This window comes from Scomber japonicus, chromosome 23 (assembly GCF_027409825.1).
Source record: "Scomber japonicus isolate fScoJap1 chromosome 23, fScoJap1.pri, whole genome shotgun sequence".
Taxonomy (NCBI): Eukaryota; Metazoa; Chordata; class Actinopteri; order Scombriformes; family Scombridae; genus Scomber; species Scomber japonicus.
This window is the reverse complement of record NC_070600.1, coordinates 8,077,586-8,105,251: the sequence shown is the minus strand read 5'-3', so window position 1 is coordinate 8,105,251 and position 27,666 is coordinate 8,077,586. Positions and strand designations below refer to the sequence as shown.

The window sequence follows — 27,666 nt, the reverse complement described above, 5'->3', positions numbered from 1 at the left end:
TGGTAAGAGCGAGTTTGAGAATGTAAAGAGGATGGAAATCTCAGGACCATGACAAGTTTCCTGTTTGTTCCCAGATGCCATCTGCTCTCCTGCTACTCACTTCCTTCCGTGTGTTTGTGTGTGTGTGTGTGTGTGTGTGTATGTGTGTGTGTGTTTAAGTGTGTGAACATGTGCGTGCGTCTCACCCAGGCGACTGCCGTTGCGTGGCATTGCCATGAAGGACCCCAGGGTGCCGCCGATGACGCTGTGTGGCCGGCGGAGGGGAGGCTTCTTGAAGGAGCCGGTGTACTGGTGCAGGAACGAGTGCATGCTGTGGGAGGTGGGTGGGCGGCCGTTCCTCATGAAGGGCTCTGAAACACAACAAGAACTGTCACAATTTCTGCTTTTCATCAACTCAACAGAGACTTTGCATCAGAAATGTCTCAGAATTCACATCGGGCCCCAACATGATGACACACTAAATATCAACTCTGATCTTCTTCAACTTCCAGCAGCGTGTTCTTCATTAGAAACGCTCGCTGTGTGGCCCGGCTTTGTTTTAACCAACAGAACTTTATTTCACAATTTTAAGTCAAGGTCCTGATGTTTCCAGAAATACCAAACATCCGGCTCAATTATGGAGAAATGAGAGTAAATAAGTGATGTAAGGTTGCAGTAACTAACTCAATATGAGCAGAGTAAAAGGTTTTTCTAACTCTTCAACTACTCAAGAAGGAAACAGAGCTGAAGCGGTTACTAACGTCAAAGGAAAACCTCAAATGAACCCACTGCCTGACTAATGTGGTCGAACAGCACAAGAATTAAAAAATGTGGATGCAGTGCCGGATGATTGATAGCTAATAAGTAATTATGTTACTCTAATGATAAGCAAGTCATGAGCCTCACTAATAGGCCTGTGCTGGCAGTAATCTAATTTCCAGTCCTAGTTGACAAGGAAACTCTGTGAGCAAACAGTGCAATCTCTCCCTGTGGGCAGAGTGGCTGTCAAGAGCCGAGCAACACCTGGACCAAAAGTCCAGAAATCATCCCATGGTGACTGACAGATCTGCATGAGACTGGCCGACTCTCTACAAAGGAGATACATGTGTGAGTGGTGATGGGTAATACGTCTTTCTTCCACATGCCAGCTTCACTTTGGCTCATTTTTGCCTTTTAAACTCAGAGTTGACAGACATCGCTGTGTTCACACATGTCAACCTAACAAATGAACATTATGCTGCCTTCAGGTGCCTGTCAGCTTTATCAGCACTACAAGCTAACCATGCTTGTAGCATATAAAGGTGGTAAATACCGTTCTTCAGTGCTAGTTGGGATTTTCATTACATTCATGGACAGAGTACAGCAACTGAAAAGTACATATGAAATGTTTATGTTAAATAAATATGTAGGTTCTCAGCAGCTACAAAATGTTATTAGTACAGTGTAGAAGAAAAGGAAAACAAACCAGTGAAAATACAAGAAGACAAATTGAATGAGACATATGTCCTCCTCACATTTGCCACTTCTGTCCTCAACACGATCAGCTATGATAAGACTTCTGAGACTCTTGAAGGGATGTGGTTGACCATATTTTGACACTGTGTGCTTGAGCAGATACTGTAGATGTGAATAGCTGAGATGTATCAGTGTTCATTGCAAAAAGGTGCACGCACATGTTTGTACAGACAGTCACACGTTTCTTGCTCCAAAAGTACAAAATAAAACAGCATTTCCTCTTGAGTTGGAAAGTTTATTCTTGACTTAGATAACTAGTAAGTTCAAATATGAAACCAGAAGAGTCCATTGAGTAGTTGTGACAGGCCTTTCTTTAATATTACACAAGCTAATGTGGACAAGATGTCCTTAAGTGCTCTGAGGGATGGAAATGTGAACATCCACAACTCCATCTACCAAGAACAGAAGATCATGTGATCCGATCAAAAGCTCCAGAACGGCTGCTAAATAGAACTTGTGGTTGAAAGTTATTGGTTGGGAATGGTGACCGTACTGCTGCTCACTAATCATCATCTCTCCTCTCAACCTAGCTACCACTATCCTCTCATAACGTCATGCGTCAGTACACTTCTGCTCCACTCCTGCTGCATCCTCCACTGAAAAACTCCATTACCATCCTACTTAAAACATCTCCATGCTTCCACAGGTATTGTATCTGGACTAAGTGCCTTTCTACTAATCATCCTCTTCATAGCCGTCCTCACTTCATTCTTGGTAATCCACCATACTTCCTGATTCACTGCCCACATCATCCATTTTTTTTCCATTCATCAGCCCCTCAAAGTTCTCTTTCTACCTTTTCCATACATTCCTCGCTAGTCATCACAGTTCACTATCTATCATTCATCACCCTAGCCTGCTGCTGCACATCCTGCCAAGCTCAGTCCTTCTGTCTATAGCCAATTGGTACAAGTCCTTTTCTTCTTTCTTAGTGTCCAATATCTCATACAGCTCGCCATATTTCTTTCCATTAGCTTTCACCACCTCTTCTCTTTGTACTCCTGTCTACTTTCATCATCTCCCACCCATCCCACTTCTTCTTTGCCAACCTCTTCTTCTGTATACTGTCCTGCATTTCTTCATTCCACCAACAAGTCCCCTTATCGTCTTTCCTCTGTCCAGATGATAAACCAATTACCTTCTTACCACTTAGTCACCCAGCAATCCGGCAACTCTTCACTACCATCCAGTACCTATTTTAATTCCTCCTTGAACTCCTTGAACTTGGCTCTACCTTCATTCTCTTCCTCTTCTTGGCCTCCAAGGTCTTCCTAAAGACCATTGTCCGATGTTGCCAAGCTACATTCTCCTGTCAACAACCTTGCCGTCTCCAATTCAATTTCCAGCTTCATACTCCTCACTCTCTTCAGCTCCAACACACTCTTGACATATTCTTCCTTCAGGATTACCCCTCCCCAATTTCTCCTCCCAGCCACACCACATGGTTGAACAGTTTGAATCCACCTTTGATGCCTCTGGCCTTATTCCCCTTCCAACTGGTCTCTTGCACACAGTATACCTACAGTCCTCTCTTTACTGCTGACATTCATAGTTCACTCCTACCCTTCCTCCTTTCCTGCTGCCTCCTGACATGCCTTTCCCCTTTCGTTCTCCTTTGCCCAACAGGAACATAGTTTCCACCGGCACCCTGCTGGTCAACAGTACTGGTGGCAGCAACTGGTAACCCGTACCTCCACCAATCCGGTATGGAAATCTGATTCATGATCCACGTATTTGATTTGGCATAGGTTTCACACCGGATACCCTTTGTGACGCAACTCTCCCCATTTATCCAGACATCGGCAGTAAGAATGTACCGGCTTGTGCATCCCTAGTGGCTGTGGATGAAGTTTAAAAAGCTGTATTTATTAGAGAGAACGTCAGTCAAAGAACAGAAACGTTGCATGAAAGATGGATGTGTGCGTCCACTTATTCTGGCAGCTGTCAAACACAAGTGCCAGCCAATTACTTTCATGTGTCTATCAAACCAGCAGCTCATAGGAGACGTGCTTTACTGTGGTGTCAGAACAGGTAGAGTGTTATATAACTACAAGTCAAGGAGAGTGTGTTTGTCTATACACTACCTGTGAATGCTTCAGTAGCTCCTCTGCTCTTACTCCTGTTACATAACTTGATAGAGAGCTGTAGTGGAAGTCCATTACAGCTGTTACTGACACACTCAGTGTGTTCTTACGCTCTCTTCATTAAGTTCAGTGCTTCATAATTTAAAAACCCCTGAGAGCTACTAAGATACTGAAAGCTCTCTATGTGTGAGTGTAGATTTTATATTCCCTGCTGATGGATGTGTGCAGCAAGATATTAAATAGGATTCTTGGCATTTCCTGCCCACTGTTCCATTAATGCTTTCACTCTTTCACACAGTGTCATACACATTTATTTTATATTAACTGTAGCTCTTTCATAGGATAATTTTTTTAAAACATAAATTGCAGCTTTTATAAGAAATTTTCAAAATATTTTCAGCTTTTCTTTTTCATGAATTGGTCCACTCTTAGACAGTATTTTTGACAGATGTATGATGTATGTATTGATTTGATTTTCTTGTTATCAAATGAATAGCAGCAGATCACTCAAAAGGTTGTTTTCTGCTGCAAGATTATGTTGATCACTAAAGCTCAAAAAAAGCTCCAGTTATACAAAATGTAGAGAAAAGGGTAGAAATACACAAGCTGCTGGTTATACACCAAAGTCTGTTTCTTTATCTCATACATTTATGGGTTTTGAAAAACAAACGCTGAATATAATGAATAATAATCTTTTCAGACAGATACAAACACTGACCATTGTCCTTGGTGCCGCCGTCCTCGATGGTCATCTGCTCGGCCAGTTCGGACAGAGACTCGTCGATGGTCTGACTTGGGCGGAGTGTTAACGACAGACGCTTCTTAATCCTCTTCATCTTCTCCATGGCAGGGCAGTGCACGGCCTGCAGGACGCACAGAAACACACGGGGGAATTAATAATAATAATAATGATAATAATAATAATAATAATAATAATAACATCATTAATATTAATATATTCACTCACTGAAAGAAAAAAAAAAATCTCACACAACATTCAGAGGACTGTTTTGGTGTTTGTACTGCATTAATGTATGCATGCCCGAGCCCCTGCCACTTTGTGAAGAAGGGATTTTTCATCATCATTATATTGTGATTTAAAAGACACACACACACACACACACACAGAGAAAACAAAATAGAGAGTGAATCATATTTCCTCTTTGATTTCATTGGTATAGTAAATTACATTTTGTTGTAAGACTCGATGATACATGCTGTTTAAATATGGCTTTCTATAATTCAACAGGTTATGCTGTGAATTATATTGGTATTTTAACATCTTGTTCCATGTCCCCTTTTTAACTTGGAGCATCTGCCCCTCTAAAAAGGTCTCTGCTTTGGCCCTGGTGTATGTGTGTGAACAGCGTGGGGGATTCCATAGGGGCCTGTACAGTCCCAAATATCTCAACTCATGAATAACATAAAGCTGCTTTTAATCTGATATTCATTCACTCTGCAAATGCTTGAAGAGCACATGAATAAAGCATGAACAGAGCATGAATAAAGGATGAATATCACTGTCTTGAATACAGCCGTTTTCACTTACACACTCACATTTAAAACAGCGAGATTAATGAACTCTAACTGAAAGAGTCAAATCACTCAGCAGACACGCACGCACACACACACACACACACACACACACAGGTCTATAGTGTTGTTCCAGACGAGTGTGTTTGTGTTGACGCAGCAGTCTCCCAGGTCACAGGAAACACCTTGCTCGAGCTCCCTAATGCCAGTCCCTGCTCATTGTGTTGCTGTGTGAACGCCCCAATGCTAGTGTGTGTGTGTGTGTGTGTGTGTGTGTGTGTGTGTGTGTGTGTGTGTCTGTGAGGAAGGGGCACGCTGGGTGAGTGTAGGAAATGCAGTGAGGAAACAGCGGCAGAAATGCCCCGCCCGACCCTTGGCGGAAAACGAGCTGACCCCTGCCGTCACTGCTGCTTTCTTTCTCTCTTCCTCTTTCTCTCTTTCGGTTTCTCTCTCTCTCTCTCAATCTCTCTCAAGGTCGGTAGCTCCCTCCGTACTCATGAGACACCATCTGCCTGTCTGTTAACACATACACACACACACACACACACCCCTTCGGCAATTTGTCATTCATGACACCGCATGGAGAGAATCACTTCATCAATCAGTGTCAGGGCGTGCGACCACAGCAACACACTATCGCAACCCGTCCATCTGATTCTCTACAGCGGAAACTACAAAAAGCTTGACTTACAGCTTTGTGTGTGTGTGTGTGTGTGTGTGTGTTTGTTTCTGTCTGTCTGTCTGTCTGTCTTTGGTGACATGACCTGAATTTCCTCTCAGCTGGTTTGCAGTCGCTCTAATTAAAGCCCGATAGGCTACCAGAGAAGAATTTATTAATTAAAAAGGATTTCATTTCATGAATATTAATTATACTGTTTGCCATATTGTCTCCGAGGCCAATAATGAGACGTCAAGCTCCGACACATCTACAGTTCTGTGACAACTGAGGGAGCTCCATCTGGTAATGAAGACTGTAATGTTGAAGTTGAAAGCTCCGACATTAATGAGTAAGCGGACCTTGAATTGAAACTGAGGAGTGGTTTTCAACAGAGCTAACTGTCACAAAGATGCTTTTCTACAGTAAAGTTGGGTGGGTGATGTAGATTAAGCTTTCTGTCACAGATACACACACATACACACACTTATCAAATGTTTTTTATATTAAGAAACTATAATGGAAATGTCTGTTTTTGGCTCCTGATAATCCAACACTGCCAAACAATGGTTGTAAAATACAATCAGAGATATTAAAGGAAAGGTTCAGAGATTTTAAAGTATGCTTTACAACATAGACACAACTACTGTATGTACTGCTGATGCTGGCTGCTTCTGTAGAACAGCTACACTGTTAGAAATGGGAGACAAAATCTACATTGTTCCACACAGTATAATCAGATCCTATTCTCTGAAGATGCCCTCCAGACATGCTGCAGGATATTTGCTAACATAATAATGTGTTTAATATGTTTTTTCCTCCAGAAAACAAACAGAAAAAAAACAATGACCCAACTCCTCCCCCATTATCAGTGAATATTACAAAAGTTTAACTGTTTCATCCTTCACTATGAAGTCCATTCTCACTGTTTGTTTACTGGAGGCCACAATCAGCCTCATAAGGCTCCTTTAAGATCACATTTTTCAATGACAGACAGAAGGTTTCCACTTTCATCAGATGAATGTGAATACAGCTTTCTAGTGTGGAACTCTGCATGGAGAAGCTCAAACTTCCAACTGAAGGAACAAGAACAAAAAAACATAAATATTTAAGTGCGAGAGGACTTTTTATATCACTTATTGTCTCACGGTGTGTATCATCATATCACCCAAAACTGGTCCAACTAACAATAATTGAGTGGAATACTTCAAATCTGTACTGAAACTGGAGAAAAAGTCTCAAAACTGATGAGAAACTGTACAATCTGCGTTATCGAAGAGGAACGAGTGACACAAACACCAAAAACCTCACAAACTACATCCTGATATTTGACCACTGACTCACCAGGAAGAAGAAATTATGACTAAACATGATTAGTCCTCTTTTCTTTACATTTTTTTTAGCATCTCTCAAACCGCTCTCCACTCTAACAAATGTGTGTGTGTGTGTGTGTGTGTGTGTGTGTGTGTATGTCTCACAGTCCAGTAACCTGTGCCTGTGTGTGATTAGCCCACTTTTGAAGGGGGGAAGTGTGTCATGCTGGCCCTGGTGGCTGTATCGGCATGCAGATCACATGACGCCACACACACACACACGCAGACACGTACACACACACACACATACACACAAAGCTATCAGAGAAGTAATAGAAGGGAGAAAAAAAAAGGAGAATGAGGTTGAAAAATCCAGCTTGTAAAAAAAATAGCAACACAAATATAAAAATGACTGCATTGGAGAAACACTTGCGCGCGCACACACACACACACACACACACACACACACTGTCTGTAAGATAAGCACCCTTTGTCTCTCTTACAGAGGAGTGTAACAGAGCTGGGTTTTATCTCTGCTGCAAACCAAAACAAAGAGGCTCATGTAACGTGGTGTGTGTGTGTGTGTGTGTGTGTGTGTGTGTGTCTGTGTGTGTGTGTGTGTGTCTGTCTGTGTCTGTGTGTCTGTGCGAGTGTGTATTGAGAGTACAGCATCTGGCACACATGACTGATGTGTGTGTGTGTGTGTGTGTGTGTGGGGATTTCAACATGAAAAGCGCAAGCAATCTGCCAACGACTGAGAGTGGGATCTGAGCCCCCCCCCCCTCCACTTTCTTTTTCATAAATCAGCATCTCAAAAAAATTCTCTTACACTTACACACACACACACTCACACACATTTTTGACCCACATTCCCAACAACCCCTGTTCCATCACTCCTCTGCGCCCTCCTGGATGCCTCCCGAGTGCATTGTGGGTAGTCCGGAGGAAGAGACTTCAAAGGGCAAACTGGGGGTGGGGGGGGGGCACAACGGACGACGAGGCCTAATTATTGAGCTAACGATCACACACCCAGCCACCTTCTTCCTACCTCCGTTCCTCGTCTTCCTCCCTCTCTCATTCCCCTCCTCTCCTACTCTCCCCCCCCCCCCCCCCTCTTCTTTTCCCCACTCCAATATCAGAATGAGGTAACGAAATGGAAAATGTGGCTTTTACGTTTCGATCTCAGAGATGTGGGTGAAAGTGTGAATGCGAAGAGGAGGAGGAAGAAGTGGGAGGAGGAAGAAGGAACAGGAGAAGAAGAAGAAGAAGGAGAAGAAGAAGAAATAGGGAGAGAGAAAGTGAGTTTATTTCAGTGAACGGAGCCATAATGGAGTCTTTGTGTTTGGTTAAGAGCCATGAAATCACCCGAGTGACTGCAGGCATGTACAGTACTGCTGAGAGAGAGAGAGAGTCAGAGAGGGGAGGGGGATCTGGGTGCAGTAACTAGATTTTGAGATAGATTTGGGGATTAAAAGCATTCACTTTTACAGGTGAGCCAATAAATCCAGATTGATTGTTCCCCAAATCCAACTTTCTAAAAACTGCTCAACGAGCTGTGCCCAAAAAGGATGATTAATTGTCATGTGAAGTTCTGGATATTCAACCTCAATATGTTTTATACTGAACATAATGTGTCTGTAGCATGTTTGGAAAATGCTTATAATGATGTGAATCATAGTTTCTCAAAGCCCAAAGTCATATTGTGAACTGTCTTCTGTTGTCCCGAGCAACAGGGACCTGAACATATATGGCATCCAGAATGTAAAAGACATCCAGTCAGAGGCAATGTATTGTAGTATTTTTTATAGTTGTGTAGTAGTATGTTTAAAGTATTTTTATAGTGGTATAGTAGTAGCATTTATAATAGTATAGTAGTATTTTTAATAATAGTATTGTCATATGTTTTAATATTAGTACAGTAGTAGTTTTTATAGTAGTATAGTAGTATTTCTATTGTATTTTTTATATTAGTACAGTAGTATTTCATATAGTGGTATAGTAGTATTTTTACAATTTTTAAATAACAATACAGTAGTATTTTTTTACAGTATTTTTATGGTAGTACAATAGTATTTTTATAGTACTTTTTTATAGTAGTATAGTAGTAATTGTATAGTACTTTTTTGTAGTGGTATAGTAGTATTTCTATAGTACTTTTTTATAGTAGTATAGTAGTAATTGTATAGTACTTTTTTGTAGTGGTATAGTAGTATTTTTATAGTACTTTTTTATAATAGTATAGTAGTAATGGTATAGTACTTTTTTGTAGTGGTATAGTAGTATTTTTATAGTACTTTTTTATAATAGTATAGTAGTAATTGTATAGTACTTTTTTGTAGTGGTATAGTAGTATTTTTATAGTACTTTTTTATAGTAGTATAGTAGTAATTGTATAGTACTTTTTTGTAGTGGTATAGTAGTATTTTTATAGTACTTTTTTATAATAGTATAGTAGTAATGGTATAGTACTTTTTTGTAGTGGTATAGTAGTATTTTTATAGTACTTTTTTATAATAGTATAGTAGTAATTGTATAGTACTTTTTTGTAGTGGTATAGTAGTATTTTTATAGTACTTTTTTATAGTAGTATAGTAGTAATTGTATAGTACTTTTTTGTAGTGGTATAGTAGTATTTTTATAGTACTTTTTTATAATAGTATAGTAGTAATTGTATAGTACTTTTTTGTAGTGGTATAGTAGTATTTTTATAGTATTTTATATTGAATCTTGTCACCACAAATGTATGTTCCTGAATGTAAATGGTAATTAGCTCTCAGTTCCTGAACTCCAGCTCTCACTAAAAACAGGCTGTCAAAATTCATCAGTAAAAGCTGTATTTGAATAATTCTGCACAAATGTGAAATGTGCGTTCTCTGAATTACACCAGTTTGTAAAAGAAGCTGACTCTGGCATTACCCCAATTTGGTTTTATATTAAAATAAATCAGAATCTATACAAACTGGATTTGAAGTGACAGTTCAAACTTTTTTTTTTTTTTTTTTATTAAAGTTCCTGGCACAAGATTCTTCTATTGAGCTAATGCACTAATACCACTGTCAATACCTGACTCACACTGAGAACAAGCACAACCATGAATAGACAGAGAGTTCAGAAGAAGACTGAACATTTGCAGGCGCCGCTGTCTTCTCAAAAAAATTAAAAAAACTGTTGTTAAAACGGTTGCTGAAAATAGAGCCGCTCTTATATCACAACCACTTTAAAAACAGATAGAATCATCACTTTCTTTTTGAAGAGAGGATGTGAAAGAGCTTGAAGGAGAAAAAATATCTCACTTGTCAAAGAGATCTATTCATTGGGTTTTATTTGTGTCTCATTCCTTAATGCTCGCTGAGTCACACTGATCTCTAAGTTTGTGATCAGTTAAAGGACACCAGACATTTGTTCTTACCTGCTCTTGTTTTTCTTTGATTTCACAAGATGACTCACTGTGTTTTAAAATGTAGTATTTATTACGACATATAGCTGCTAAGAGCATTACTGTAAAACCACACATACACACCTACACACGCTCTAACACAGCTTGACTCAAAAAGCAATTGCAACATTAATGAAGTGGAGTTACTAATTCAACTACTTAATCGTTGCGTTATAGGCATTTCCACAGTAGAATAAATAATAAATAATATAATCTCATTCGGAGGCTTTATCTCAACCTCTTTGACATTGTAACAAAAGAGGATATGTCAGATTTACACAGGTTCCTGTTTCTTCTATCTGGGAAAACAATACGGTGATGTCGGCACTCTAGTCCAAAGTATGAAAAATGACCAATGTCTGATTTTCCCACATCAGCACAGTCTGCCACACCCAAAGAGAGACACTTCAAATGTGTGAATAATAGTGATTTATGACTCTCTGGCAAGTGATAGATATAAAAATGCTGTAAAACAACAAAAGTTCACTCTTCTAGAGTTGCAACAATTAGAAGGAAGCAAATGTGTCATATAGGACTATGATAGTAAACTCAATACCTTTAGATTTTGGACTTTTACAGACATCATCTTGGGCTTTAAAAATTAAACATTTCAGTATTGTCACTATTTTATAGACAAAAATATATGTTTTGGGGTTTTTTAAAGATTTATTTTTGGGCATCTTTTTGCCTTTATTTGAAAGTAGCTGGCATAGAGGCTGCTAGGAAACTGTGAGAGAGAGAGAGGGGAATGACCTGCAGCAAAGGTCCCTTCCTGGAGTTGAACCAGTGTTGCTGCCATTATGTGGCATGCGCGGCCGGTAACCACCTGACTACCGAAGCACTTTAAAAAAACAAACCTATTATCATATTGATGAAGATTGATCAATATGAAAATGATTGTCAGTTGCAGCCGCACACAGCTGATTGCAGCATGTTAACAAGAAATACTGTGAACAATGCCAATACAGTGACTGGTTAATAAAACTGAAATGTGATACTGGTTGAACCACAGCTATTTAAAGACATGTCTGACTGAAGTGTGATTGTTTCTATGTTTCAGTCTCTTTTCTAGAGTTTTGTTTTGTCGACCAGCAGTCTCAAACTAAGTCAAGTTATGAAATGCGTCACTGTGAAGCAGCTTACAGTACGGAATATATTAAAAAGGTATCAGGTTGATGGTATCCTATGATTTTCTAATTGTTCAAAAATCCCCGAAAAAGGGCCAAACCAGTGATGAATTGATCTTAATAATAAGTATTGCTTGTGTGGGGGAAAGAAATGTGTCCCTGGCACTGTAAAGACCCGTGTTGCTCTGTGTCATACGCCATCATTGTTATTCAAAAGCTATTAAAAACACATCAGTGAGTCACGCTGTTGCACCGGCTGACATGTTGCTTCATTACCACGAACATGGCCTCTGTAATTTAGTTGGAGTCAACCCCACATACACCACGCTGTGTAAATACTAACCAGTGTGCCAAATGTGTATCAATCTGTGGTTGAAAATAGTCCCCAACCAAAAGGAATATTTACTCCTCTTTGACGCAATACAATGCCCAGCTGTTTTTGGGAAATAACCGAGCCTTTCTTTAAAAATGAAACTAAATATTTGTAATGTTTTTTTTTTACATTTCCATAGACAAGAAGTGGTTTGGAGCTGAGACACGTAGACCACAGACAGAGTAGGGAAGTCAGAAAGTATTAAGATACTGACTGTGGCATTGTTGTTTCTGGTCCTTTCATGGGACTTGTTGACAAGAAAATGTAGAATAATGCCAGCTTTATGCTTTAAATCATCATGAAGGCAACAGCTATCTAGAGTCATCCCCCGCTCTTCGGAAGTACATAACGTTAGCTTAATTTTGTTATGCTAACTAAACCTTCTGACTCCTCAGCTCAGCTCCACACTATTTAACCTGCTTGTTGCTATTACCAGATAACAAATTGGTTGTTTTTCTTTGCAAATTGTGCATTAATTCAATTAAAGTGTCCTCTAAATATGGCTCCCTGACTGATTCCTCTCACATTCACAGCCTGCTAGCTGCCCACATGCACACCACAGACTGGCTTTCGTCTCAAACAGTGACGAACGTGCTAATCAAAGCGTTTTAACATGAAACACTAATGCGCAGGCCATAAAGCTAGAAGGCGGAATGTGAACTCGCCCAGGTGCTCACCCTTTTTTTTTTTTTTTTTTTGGATTATTCATCATTTGCAAAGGTTTTTTAGGGGCGTGAGTGAGGTATAAAGTCTGCGCTGCCTCAGGCCCACTTACATCACTCCTATCATAGAGATCACAGCGGCACACACACACCCAGACACCGGGGAGTTTCCCCTCTTATTGCCGGTGTACATTTCTGTCCTACATGATGTACGCCACTACAAAGACTTCAAAGAGCAGAAGCAGCCAAAGGGTGTCCCCTCCCTAAAGTCTACAGGGTGGATGAATCCCTGCATCTGATATCTTTGACAAGCACAACTGTGAATCCTGCTTAAATAAACAGTTTCTGGACAATTTCACAATGACAGTGCTATAGTGTCTGCTGACTCATTGCATTTAAGCACTGTAGATGGTTTTCCAGCTTTAAAGACAATTGAATATTGCCATTTTTCCAGTGGATGAAGATAATATGCATGAATAATATTACCCTTGATGTCCTACGAGTGTGTGGATTCTGTTTCGGGAGGCTTTTTACATTGTCAACAAGAAAATATCGTGGTTAAATTATGTCAAAAATGATTCGATATGCAAAAGTTAAAATCGAAAGCAAAAATCTGAAATCTAGCCACAAATATCTTCAGCCTCGTCGCAGAACTATTAGCACTGTCATCAGCCCTTTAAAACAGTTGAACCCTACTGAGTACAGTCACAAGCATGTGTTTGTGCTGCTATGAGAACACACACAAACGGCATCAGTGCTGCTGCCCGGTGCAGTGGGCGCTTTCCACTGAAAGACCCTTTGTTTGTTTGAGAGAAAACTAAAAAGGAGCTTCAGCATGACTAACCCAGAGGGACTGAGCTGAAATAACCCTGTATGTGTGTCTGAGATCGCACAAAAGGCTGCAATGTTAATATTAATAGGAAATTACCGACGACTGTAAGTGGAAAAATGTCTCGGGCTGATTAAGAGATGGAAGAGAGAGAGAGAGAGAGAAGAGAAAAGGAACAAGTGAGGGCAGTTCCATGAGTTTTCATGAGAGATTTAAAGAGAAGTGAGACTGAAGGGCTTACTTATTAAATAAAAAATATCATAGAACCAAGAATCATCTTTTGTGTCCACTTGTTTCTACTTGTGTCATTGACTCTGACACTTAACACTTCAATACTGTCTTCAATACAATACTGAGTGACTGTAAATTACCAGAGTGATCCAAAGTGAAAAAAAGAACAAGCAGCTCCAAAACCTGTTGCTGCTAAATGTCAGTATACACTATACAGTATACACTATATGTATGTCAGTATTGTACAGGAGACAGCAGAGTGCTACAATTTCCATACAATCTGCTATAAAACTGACTTAGTCACAGAAAAAAGTGGATTACAGTAGAGCACAGAACAGTACAGTACAGTAGAGTAGAGTAATGTGGAGTAGAGTACAGTAGAGTAGTGTGGAGTAGAGTACAGAAGACTAGAGTACAGAAGAGTAGAGTACAGAACAGTACAGTATAGTAGAGTAGTGTAGAGTACAGTAGAGTAGAGTACAGAAGAGTAGTGTAGAGTACAGAAGAGTAGTGTAGAGTACAGAGTAGAGTACAGTAGAGTAGTGTTGAGTAGAGTAGAGTACAGTAGAGTAGTGTTGAGTATAGAGTAGAGTACAGAAGAGTAGTGTAGAGTATAGAGTAGAGTACAGTAGAGTAGTGTAGAGTACAGAAGAGTAGTGTTGAGTATAGAGTAGAGTACAAAAGAGTAGTGTAGAGTATAGAGTAGAGTACAGTAGAGTAGTGTTGAGTATAGAGTAGAGTACAGTAGAGTAGTGTTGAGTAGAGTAGAGTACAGTAGAGTAGTGTTGAGTAGAGTACAGAAGAGTAGTGTTGAGTATAGAGTAGAGTACAGAAGAGTAGTGTAGAGTATAGAGTAGAGTACAGTAGAGTAGTGTTGAGTATAGAGTAGAGTACAGTAGAGTAGTGTTGAGTATAGAGTAGAGTACAAAAGAGTAGTGTAGAGTATAGAGTAGAGTACAGTAGAGTAGTGTTGAGTAGAGTGCAGTAGAGTAGTGTTGAGTATAGAGTAGAGTACAGAAGAGTAGTGTAGAGTATAGAGTAGAGTACAGTAGAGTAGTGTTGAGTAGAGTACAGTAGAGTAGAGTAGAGTAGTGTGGATTAGAGTACTTAGAAGAATAGTGTACAAAAGAGTAGTGTAGAGTATAGAGTAGAGTAGAATACAGTAGTGTTGAGTACATAACACTACTAGAGTAGTACACAGTCGAGTAATGTACAGTAGACTAGTACATAGTAGAGTAGAATAAAGTAGTATAGTGTAAAGCTTTAATGTCCCTGTGGGGTAATTTGGCTTGCAAACAGCCATCAATGGTAAGTGAAACGGGAATATGCAAATATTGTTCATGTCAAATGTTGGACTGCTGCACTCTCCTCCTTCATTGTAAAGTTCATGCTCTGTGTTTGTGCAGGCTTCAAGTTTCCACATCACACTTGAGCAAGTTTTATACTAGACCACAAGTGGCTCCAAAATTGCTATGATGTCACAAATGATCCTCGTAGGTACACACCCTGAATTCAGATTGTAAGGACATTAGAAGTAACTTTTGACTTTCAGCAGATGAATGTGAAAACAGTCAAGGCACATCCATCATTGTGCACAGTGAAGCTCAAACATCCAACAGTAGGGGCAAGAAGAAATCGTTTTTTTTTTTGAGGGGGGGGGCTTTAAGTAGCAGAAACTATTTCCTGTTTTTGACAGTTGTAGGTGATTTGGAGACTGCACAGAGAATGAAGACATGGTTGCCTGCGTAATAGTGTTCATTAGTAAAACAACATCTCGGCTTTGTTTATGCCAAATCGCTCGACGTGCCGAAACAGTACGCTCTAAAATTGTTATCGTGGAACATTGTGAGCCGAGAGAAATAAACAAAAAAAAAACGTAGTACGGAGAAAAAAAAACAATGGGGAGAAAGAGGAGAAAGGAGATAGATCTAGAGGTTTAATGGGGAGAGATGGAAAGAATGAAGATAAAGATGGAGGAGAGGAAGGGCGAGCTGGAGGGAAGATGTTATTTTTAGGTATGAAGGCTGCAGTGTCTCCCAGCTGAATACACACACACACACACACACACACAAGCACACACACACACACAAGCGCACACACACACACACACAAACAGATGTAAACACAGCACGTGGTGAACCATTACCCCGTTGCTCTCTTGCCACATGACAAACACAAAGCCCACAAAACATACAGGGAACTCAGCTGACACAAACACACACACAAACACACACACACACACACACACACACACAAATACACAAAGACGCAGGTTTGACTGCACGCCCAGACACCCCAGTGTCATCTGTCTGCTGCGAGAGGAGGGTGGGGATAGAAGGAAGCCAACACACTGCGTATGTATGTGTATGCACGTGTGTGTGTGTGTGTGTTATGTGTGGGGAGGGTGGGTGAGGGGGGTTAGCTTGAGGTCACGCCAAAGGCAATACACTCCATCTCCCAATTACAAAACAGAGATCGTGTGCAGGATGGATGATCCTCTTATCAGTCGTTCACGCCAGCATTGTAATCAATCTGACGCGCGCACACACACACACGCACACACACACACACACACACACACTTGTTAAGAGGTGGGGCTCTCAGCAGGAGGCAATCTAAGCTAGCTGCACTTCGTGTGTGTGTTATGTATGTATTTTGTGCATGTTTGTGTGTGTGTGTGCTAAGTGCAAATTACAACCTTTTGAAAAGTGATATGGTGGAAAGAGAAAGTTGAAAGTCTGGTGTATAAGCAAATAAACTTTAAACTACAAAATAAGAGTCCACATTTATAGATGAAGCTACATGACTATCACCTACCAGCAGCAGGAATTTAGCATCATTAGCCGACGCAGGTATCTGATTATCTATGAGAATTGCATGATCATGTTCCTGCTGTGATGCTGCTTTTTTTTTTTTTAACCATCAGTAATCATAACAATGAAAGTGAGCAGTAAGTGTCTCTCCTGCAGCGAGATTTCAGCAAGTCCAGCTCCAGCAAAGTGCACTGTTCAGTTCACCCAGTGCTGTTTGTTCCCTTTTTGCATTTTCAAACTGTGTTGTTAGTGTATAAACAAGTGATTTGCGGTCACTAGCTGCATGCATAGCTGCACAGTGTTGTGTGTAGAACTGGTTTTTGTGTAAGGGGCATTTTCATACAGACCAAAAGTGGCATATAAATAAAGTCATTCTTCAGCTTATTGAAGCACTCTGCAGACACTTTACAACCCTTTTCCAATGCAGTGTAATATTAACACTGATATATTGGTGTTATTTTGTCAGGAAAAAGGCGACCTCATGCTGTTAACCCCGTCTTTGCTTCTTCAGCTGCTATTTCTCTGCTGCTGCTCCTGCACACGTATACAATGTCCACCACCCGGCGCGTTAGTGAAATCAACACCCTCGTCCTCCTCTCTTGTTTGCCCGTTACGTAACGTAGCGTCGGTCTCGGTGCGTTCGCGTTGGACTAACAAGGGTTAATGAGAAGCTTCCGGTCTGTAGGACACAGACACACACACACACACACACACACACACACACACACAGCTGGATGAACACAACGTACAAGAATGTGTGTTTTCCTGTCTGGATGTTTGGTTGGTAAATCCAAACACACAGCTGGAGATGGCACATTCCAGCGGAGAGAGATGGGAAACTGTATGAGCTTAAGACGAGCGACACACAATCACACACACACACTCAGACACACATACACTAGCTGTGCCCGCAAATGTGTTTATTATGCAAATGATATTCTACTGAAGTGGAAAGGAAAAGAGGGTCTTTGTTAACGTTGTGAAATTTTCTAAATATATTTTCATTCTTAAACTTTGCCTCAGACGTCCTCTGGTTTAAAATCATTTGCTGCAAAATATTTCGTGTTTACCTTGGAATTTTTTTTCTTTGGGTCACGACAAAAAAATCCTCTGAATTGCAACTTTCAAGGCGCCTCGTTTTAAAAAGCTGCCTGGAAACGACAGCTGTGTTCATCTATATGCAAAAATTGCCAACTGCAGCTTTAAAAGAAAAAACTCCTCGACAGTCACATGCAAGCAACAATAGCTACGGCGGCACACACCCCATAACAAAACAAAAACAATGTTTAACCGCACAGAGATTTCTTAGGACAGCAGGTCATCTTACACAACTAAATAACAGGGTTTCATCCTTCATCCCTCCCTCTATTATCAGCTCTCCTCCTCTCCTTTTTTCTGTTTTATGACTTTCTATCGTGCATCCTCTTTCTCAAGCTCCACCGTCTCCATTCACCCTGAGGCTTTAGGGAACAGGTGTTGGGTCCCTGAGGTGCCATGTTTTGTGTGTATTTGAATCTGTGTGTCGCTCACACCATCCAACAGAGGCCTGGGCTTTTTTTTTTTTTTCCTGTCTTTGTGCCAAACCAGGTGGGACGTCCCAACCCAACGTTTCCCATCAGTTCATTACATCAGACATGTTCAGCAGGTCAAAGATCATGTTTGTTCCTGCTTCAGGTGTTGAGATGCTCAAAGCTTAGTCAAAACATGCTGAGTTCATGTAAATAGAAATAATTAAATTGTCACTTCCAGCATGGTTTATGTGTTTGTCAATCACACACAATATCTTGAATGCCTATGGCTGTATATCGTCACTTCTATAGAGACGCCAAAACCTATTTTTATATCTCTCTATAAGATAAATGAACGTGCTGCTCTACAAAACAAAAAGTTGTCAGATTTTAAAGTTACTACAAGGAACTTTTGTATAAATAGAACTAAGTTAACTTTACTTCACCGTCATATTATAATTATTCATCTTGACCTTACATTGACACAAATAATAGCATTACCTCACCACTATGCAAGCCACAAACAGCTGCAGAAAAACAGCTGCAAAAAACCCCCCCAAAAAAATAGCATCTTTCTTTCACTTACTTCCAAAACAAATACATACTAGCACATTTTATGATAAAAGATAGTGGTGCTCATGGACCTCAAAAATTGGCAAAATTTGGATTTCATCACAATCTATTTGATCAAGGAATGGAAATAAATGTGAAAATCGACACCAATCTCATATCTGTAGGCTAAATATGAAGCTACAGTTAGCTTAGCTTGAGACACTGATGGTTGTAGCTTCATATTTATCTTACAGACAGCATGACAATTTCCCAAAATGTTTCATAAAATCTTTTTAGGTGTGACAAACTAGGGGAAAATTCCACCTTAAAATTCACGTTTGGATGCCACTGATTAGATAAAGCCAGAAGTCAGTATCTCGCTGTGTGTGATCCAACTGCTGATTCTCTTCTCACAGAATATGGTGAAAGGAAAGGACGCATCTCTAACATCAAGGACTCTCTGCTCCTCTTCCTCTTTGCCTGCAGCCGCCCATCGAATAACACGATGGGACAGATTTTCCATTTCTCGCCTCGCCGGAGCCCTGCGGGATTCAGGAGTGAAGATTGTTTACTCTTTACTAGTCTTATCCGGTTTCTATCTTTAATGCTATGTTGCTCACTGCTGTGGTGCACTTTCCAGAGATGTCATGTCATGTAAACACTGTTGAACTGTAGAGTGGGTTCTTCTAAATCATGTCAGAGTGTGTTGGTAGTTTTCTAAGTCAGTTCAAGCATGGCGGCTATCGCTGCTCGTGCACAATTGTTGCCTTAATCAGATTAGATCAGATTATTATGCTATGAGTGTGACCTCAAAGTGATCTGACCTTTCAGATAATGATGAATGAGACGCTTACTGATGCTAATACGATGAAGAATTTCCAAAATATAAAATCAGAGGAGTCTCGGGGACGACTACGGCGACATCTCTGTTAGAATTCATTAGAAACGGGTTAATTAAGAGGTGGCAGGGCCCGGCTAGTTTTTTTCCCCTCCTCTGGGGCTGTCTTTAGTCCAATTTTCCTGACTGTTTGCTGTGAACCCCACGATGCACTTTGCTGGCACTGATTGCAGATAATGCCTGTCTGTAAGGCAATGATTAACACGCTGGGAAGAAAAGGGGGATAATTAGAGATTACGAGTTGAGATTTAAAAGGAAACATAGGCTGGAATGTAAAGTTAGAAGGAGGAGGTGGCGGGTTGAGAGACGCAGTTGGAAAAAGTGTGGCTAGAAAATTCCCAGAACTCACACAGGTTCAATCCCCAATGAGAGAAAAACAACATTCTCTAAAACACTAACTCTGACTGAACTGAGAAAAATAAATCAAAATCAAAAAGGCGTACACAAGTTACATGAGATGGTTAAAAAATTATTTGGAGAAGCAGGCAGATGGTGAGAGAGTGTAGGACGAGATGTACTGAACAGCAGAGTGCCAACTACAGCTGACTGTCCTCATGTAAACACTTTGCCACTTATTTCTGTGTGTGTGTGTGTGTGTGTGTGTGTGTGTGTGTGTGTGTGTGTGTGTGTGTGTGTGTGTGTGTGTGTGTGTGTGTGTGTACATTCATGAATTACGATCTTGTATTTAAAGCTGAAACAATTCATCATATGATAGAAAATGTATCAGCAACTTGTTTAATGAATTATTTGAACTGATTTCCTACTTGATTAAAGACAACCGTTTTGAATGAGATATTCTTTCTTTCTTTCTTTCTTAGATTCAGTCAAGTTAAGGGTTAAAGTGTTTGTTCATTTGGGTCCATCAGGTGATATTAAAAGTGGAGCGATCAGATAATGCACTCACTGTAAGTACCACAGGATTTACATTTTTAAAGATTCATATTTTTATAGCTGGGCTCCACTGGGATAACTCAGCATGATTTACTATTCAAAAAAATAGTTCTTAACAGCCGTGCAGCTCTTCAATTCAGCCTCTGTCTGAAACTGAAGGTTTTAGCTCCTGTTTCTTTAAGATCCCAGTCTGATCTGATTGGTCAGCCCCGGGAAGCTACGAAAACAATCAATAGCAGTCAGATTTTGCCTCTTTTTTTCCCCCTCCTTTCATTACTTGAAACATAAACTAGATAAAATACATCCATACAAAAAGGCAACAGAACAGACGATCATTTGTGAGCATGTGCAACACTGTGATGTCAGCTCGATGAGGAAGTTGAGGTAACTTTACAAAAACACAGCATTCAGGAAAAGCTGAGGCTCTGACTTTTGACTTGAAGGGAGCATTTTTACATAAGTTGACGTCAAGTTTTGGAACTTTGGCCATGTTTAAAGTGGACATCTGACATTAGAACAGTATATAAATAACAAAATCACAAAAAACATGATATGTCCCCTTTAAGTATTAAAAGTCCTCATTACATCATTTCTTCTGATGTTATTTTAGAACAGAATATCTCACTTATTCTGTACAAAGACAAAGAAAACAGACTGGTGAGTTGCTCGTTGTGGTCAGAGTCTCACTAGTGTGTATATATCTGTGTGTGTGTGTGTGTGTGTGTGTGTGTGTGTGTGTGTGTGTGTGTGTGTGTGTGGGGTGAATATATAAACTTCTCCGCTGTTAAACGACACCACTTGAGTTTACAGCGTGTGTTCACCACATGAGGGAAAGTGACTTCATGAATGAGCTGGGAGCCAGTTTATTTTAATATGACCTCTGTGTGTGTGTGTGTGCGTGTGTGTATGTGTGTGTTTGTATGTCTGCATGTGTATAATCCCTTTCTGCTGCTGCTCTAACAATGCCACCGCTTAATCTCCAGATTATAAGCCAATCACACTCGCCAAACTCAACCCTTCACACACACACACACACACCAACACACACACACACACACACACACACACACACACATCTGGCAAAGGATGATGGGATTTAACGAGTGGGCAATTGGACAGGGAATGATGCCAAAATACACAGGAATAATGATAGACAGAGAATGTGTGTGTGTGTGTGTGTATGTGTGTGTGAGAGAGAGTGAAAGAACAAAGACAAGCTAACACACTAAACCTAGGTGATAACACAATAGTGATATATCACTATTGGTATTAAATAATTCATCAACAGCAATAAAAACTGTTTGATAATTTCACTTGAACACATTAAATGCAAACCGCCATTAAAGCACATAATAAATACACATCATTTAATGCGTGACTAAACCATAACCTCTCTGTCTCGTAAACAGCCTACATCATATCCCTTGATAATGTAGCATGTCAGACTACAAATGACAATCGTTTAACAGGTGTGTTGTTCTGTTGCACTGTCGACATGTGACACAACATTAGCGGTGAGAAAAACGAGCGCAGACGTAGAGGAAACTGTATAAAAGGACAGGTATGATGATCAGTATGGCAGTTTTTGGGGTTTTAAATGATGTAATTCAAGTCAAGTTTAAAAAATCGGTCAAAAAATGATCAATTAGCCATATCGATTGAACTGAAACACGTAATCATGATACGTTTTTAGATCCATTGTCTAGCTCTATAATACACTGACACACATACACAGATAGACAAACACTGCCAACCTACAAGACCAAACATCACTTCTGACGCCTATACACATTCATAAAAGATGACCACACACACACACACACAACAGTAGGCTGAAAGAGGTGTTTGATGCAATATGACTAACATTTTTCACTTTTTACAGCTACACAGAAGCTGTGTGTGCGTGTGTCTGTGTGAACCTCCTGCATATTAAAACAGAAATACACGTGCACACACACACACACACACACACACACACACACACAGAAAGCGAGAATGAACTCACAGCACTCCACATTCTTTGCATAGCTCACATAACTTTTCTTATAAGAGAGTGTGTGTGTGTTTGTGTGTTTGACTGTGTGTGTGTGTGTGTGTGTGTGTGTGTGTGTGTGTGTGTGTTCGTGCTACATCCAGCCCACACTAATTGTATTCATTCTGAAGCCCTAGAATTAGCCAGGCCCCAAAAAAACCCTGATAATTACTACTTCACCTACATGATGCCCACCCTGTGGCAGTCCACTGTTAGGAAGAAGTTTCCCCTGTCAGCCCCAGGGGAAGGGGATTATGAAGGGGGGGGAATCAGCATGCCCTTCTCTCCAATTGTTGTTACATTCTGTTGTTTTATACATTGTTTGCACTTCCTCAGGTGAAACATTGTCAGGTGAGACAGAGCAACGCACATCTCTCACACACACACACACACACACACACACACACACACACACAGACTGAATGATATAAAATGACACCTAGACGATGAAAGACACGAGTGCACACACACACACGCAAAAAGACAACCACCACGAGGTGTGTAAACATAGAAATGCACACACACACACACACACATTTATAGACACCTCTCTGATCAATAAAACATTGCACAAGTCGGAGTTATATAAAACGAGAGAGAGAGAGAGGCAGCGATAGCGAGCTGCTGGCCTGGTTGTCAATAGCAACAGTGTTTTAGAGGCTGATCATCAGCAGGTGCAGTCAGCTTTGCTGCAAAGCATGGCGGGATGTCACCGTGCTGTGTGCCACACATGATGATACATCACTAACCTGAACGCAGCTCTGTTTCATATCACAGTTTAACATGTACAGTTGCATTCAGCTATAAGATGCTCACAGTCCTGTACTCTTATCTACTGCATTACACATGTGGCACTCCAGGGATTTACTATTGCACTTCTATAATGCTGGAGTACTCACAGTATAGATTTGAATTTTTAAAATATGGTGAAAATCTAAGCTCCTCCAGATCCACAGAAGACATTACACCACGTTAACTGTTTTTACAGGCTGATTCTGATGTGGAAAATTGGTGGAATTCCCCTTTAACAGGCCACGGACATCCACTCAAACTGCATGCTTCTTTCTAACAAGTAAATACTTGTTTCAGAGCAGTCACTGACACCCATGTGACGCTTTTGATTGTTCAAAGTGAAACCAATAAAAAGTCTGAAAGTTTGTCTCTGATGACACACACTCACACACACACGCTTTGCTGGACGTGTCCTCATCAATAAGTCCCAGGGTAAAAAAACAAACGAAAAAAGAGTGATAAAAGGAAGTGTGTGTATGTGTGTGTGCACTAATGTTCCTGCTCTATACGACATAATGCAGAGACTGATCAATACGAGCACCGCTATACAGCCTCACAGACAGGGGGAGGGGGGCTATCAGGGTAATTACTTTGTCCTCAGGGGGTGTATCACTCTCAAAGCCTAGATCTGAATGTGGGTCAATGCACACACACACACACACACACGCATATATATATTTATATATTTATATAGATATACACGAGTGGCCAGTTGTTCCCCATGAAGGACAGTGGAAGTAAATCCAGGTCAAAGAGGAAGTGCACGAGATAAAAAACATATTTGTGTGCTCTACATGGAGCTGATATAGAAGCAGGATGTGCACTGTTATCTCATTTACACTGATTCATTTGAGACTTTTATCCAAGCAACACACACACAAAGTGGCATCCAAGCAACAACCACCACTTTATTATGGAGATTGACCCATAAAGAAAGGATGGAGGCCTAAAAGGGTGTACTTTTAAACCAGGTGTGGCTTCAGAGCATCTTAATGCAACCTGCACATATCACCAATCATTTTCAAGTCATCCTCAGGCAATTAAATCACCGAAACACAAGCGTTCCTAACGAGGGGCATTCCAACAGGCCAAAAGGATGTCTCCATGCCGACGTGAGGAAATGTCTACAGCTGGTTCTCCCATTTCTCCCTGCATGACTTGAACACAGCACAAGCAGGACTAAAAGGCACTTCCATCAGCAGTAAAGCAGATGTTTATAGATTTCTATTGTGAGTCAGATTAGGAGGGAAAAAGAGGATGTTTTCTTAAAGATGCCACAGCAGTTTTTGTTTTCTGGAAAGCATACATGTAATCATCAATCAAATATATGACTGGGCTGCTTTGATGTGACAGAAAAACACATTTTATCAATAATAAAATGCATGAAAATGAGAATGAGTGGTTGCAGACAAACATGACTGATGTGATGGATATAAATAATATTGCTATAATAAAGTAATATACAGGTTTAACAGTGTGTCTGTGGTGTTATATGTTTATGTTATTGTACGTTTATGATATTTTTAGTATTTTAAAAATGTCAGCAGTTAGTACAGTTACATTTCATTATGTCCAGCAGCATTTTCTCTCATTTTTCTACAATGTTTCTCTGTAATGTACCGTTGGTTTCCTGTCACTGGGGTTAAAACCGACTGGCTGCCAATACATAGCTACATTATGTAAACAAACTAAAATATTTGCACCCTAAATAACGAAATAACAGGTTTTATATGTAAAAGAGCAAACACAGCACTCATAACCCTGAGGGGGGGAACGGGAGGCAGTTGTAAAATATGAAACAAAGTGAGTATCTGCCAGCATTATTCTAACAGTTGGCGTTTCCTCTCTGTTGTCATTTCCACACACCGCTGTACAGCCCCTCGTCCTTCGCGTCCGGACAAAATGTAACGTCACGGGGTCCATTATCGGACAGCCTATGCGTTCCTCCACAAACTGACATGAGAGCAAATTTACCTGAAAATGGTGAATTCCGTCGTTTCAAGCCGACTCTCCGGCAGCTGCCAGGGCCCGGATAACCCTCCTCCGCTTTATCCGCACACTGAAGTAGCCTTTTAAAAAACACACTGCTCCGTCTGTGTTCGTTTTCCGACAGAGAAAGAAATATCCTCAGAAACACGCAGAGAGATGCGACGAGTGTGTGAGGGAGGAGGACAGCAGAGCGAACTACCAAAAAATGTCGTTTGTGTGGCGGTGAAAGCAGTTTAAAGAGGCTGGGAGGAGGAGATCTGCTGTCGACACTAAAGAAGGAAAGCCAATTTTTCTTTTCTAGGATGGCAACGTCATGACCCGCCCTACTCTGCCTCTGATTGGCTAAAACTCGTCGCCTTCGTTGGCTGGATTGGTTAGTTTTAGAGATGGATTGGTGTTCTATCCTATCGCTCTGGTTAGAGTTAAGGTAATAATATCAGGATGAGCCAATCAAAGACAGAACAGGGCGGATTTTGACTTCGCCGTCCTAGGACAAGAAATGGCAGACGGGAGGGGTGCAAACCACACTAGCTGACATCAAGCGCAGACACTTCGTGTTGCATTCAAAATAAAAGCACTTTTTCTCCATTACAAATTTCAAAAGAAAAGTGTATTTCTATTGCTTACGGTCACAATATTTAAAATAAAAGTAATTAAAAAATAACTGATTTCATGATGTATAACTACAGAAAGACGGACACACACATACAGATGCCTACATGCATTCTCAGAGTGGTGTTTAAGCATATTTAAACATATGACATATGCTACATGTATTGTATTTTCTTGGTTTGTTTTGATGTTGCTTATTTATCGTAATTATTATGGGAAGACTCAGATTTATATATAATCTTCTGAGGGGCTACAAAATAATATTGATATCTATGTAGCCTACTTATCTCTGTTTGATATTTATTAGTTTTATTACCTGATTGGTGATTAGGACGTAGTCGACAGTGAAGTAGAGATTGGTGTTGTTAATACAATGAATAACCTACTGAGTGTATTGTATTATTGTTTTGATTAATGTTTCTGTGTTATTTTTGTCATGCCAGTTCTGCAGTCTGGACCTCCTCCCCTGCATACACGGTATACCCCAAGGCAGTGGTTCAAAAAGTCAGGCCTGGGTTTTTTGAGGAAGTTCCAGGATTTTTCCAGCATAAAGAGGAATCATTTATTCTCACTATAATTCCATCCATAAATAACACAATGACAGAATGTATGATGTTTTAGGTCATGGCTCTCATACACTTTTTTGTAGCAAAACATCTAAAAGCAAAAATGTTATCAGGAGGAGGACCCTGGGGGTCAAAGATGTGAAAAAGTTTGAGATCACTGCCCAAAGGGACCACAATGGAAATAAGCCTCTGCAGTGCTCTATTGTGTTATCCTGACTTCTTTCCTCTTATGTATGCTCTCAATGCTCTGGAAGAGATGATGTTTTTAAAATGAAACTGTCAAATACAATCAATCAATGTCTAATTCAATATGAAAGTAAACTTAGTTCTGCATTAAAGCTAGGCGACTCAGCGTGACAAAGCTGAGAGCCACACAGGAAACACAGATGAATGAATTAAACTGTGGTGTCCATGGTTACACAGCTCTGGTTTTCTTTCATATCACTACTCTGTAACTTTGTGACATTTTGACTTTCCAGCAATTTAAACATTGCAACACTGCAGCAAAGTTCAGAGTGCTACAGTCTTTTTTCTGTATCCAGTACGTTTTTTAAAATCAAATATTGATATCTATGAAATACTGATAGTTATAGTTAAAATAGAGACAATTATGTAGAACAAAAAATAGTGCATGTTTGTAAAAGTTCAAGCTGCTTTTTTAGGTTTCATCTTATTGTCCAGTTGTAGAGAAACCAAAATGTTTCATGAAATCATTGAATGTCCTTTGCTTTCATTTTAAACCTTAAACTTAGCATTAAAATCCATTTCACTGCCCATGTAGTCAAATATCAAGAATGTGCCATCAAGGTTGTTCATTTCTCTGTAAGAAATCCCACATGATCAACTGCTTCTCTACATATCCAGAGTAAATAGTGAAGGAAGCAAGTGTTTTCAGGAGGAGAGACAGGAGATAAGTATGAACATTAAATGGTGTGAAAAGTTAAAACAGCAACAGAGAAATTTACCTGCACAGGTATCCGCTGCTATTATTGGTTCTGTGGCGCCACCTGCTGGATAAAAACTATAGCAACAGATTTTTAGTACTACACAAGAATATTATTGAACATTGATAATACACATTATACGTGGATCTGGAGAAATAATTGACTTATTTAAATAATCTAAATGCAATTAATTATAAAAAAAAAATAACTTTTATCTCCTTGTTAGTATTTACAGTGTTCATTACTCATAATAATATTCAGGGTAAAAGGTCAATTGACCTAAAACAGGAAAAAACATATTTTCTCATTTAGGTCTGTATGCAGATATTTTT

General features: G+C 40.0%; 1 protein-coding gene across 2 annotated transcripts in view; it reads right to left on the bottom strand.

The window, feature by feature from the left end:
- The window catches only part of cdk17 (cyclin-dependent kinase 17), a 40,713-nt gene extending 15,260 nt beyond the window's left edge, over positions 1-25,453 (bottom strand). The window contains exons 1-3 of one of the 2 annotated variants that reach the window (XM_053344103.1): positions 25,198-25,453; positions 4,297-4,441; positions 186-350 (exon numbers count right to left, since the gene is read on the bottom strand). In XM_053344103.1, coding sequence (XP_053200078.1) covers positions 186-350; positions 4,297-4,423 — 292 coding nt within the window. In that variant the 5' untranslated portion in view covers positions 4,424-4,441; positions 25,198-25,453. Of the gene's footprint in view, positions 1-185; positions 351-4,296; positions 4,442-7,924; positions 8,037-25,197 lie in introns of those variants that run through there. The other variant, XM_053344102.1, reaches the window with a different exon arrangement.
- Positions 25,454-27,666: the final 2,213 nt, after the last annotated feature.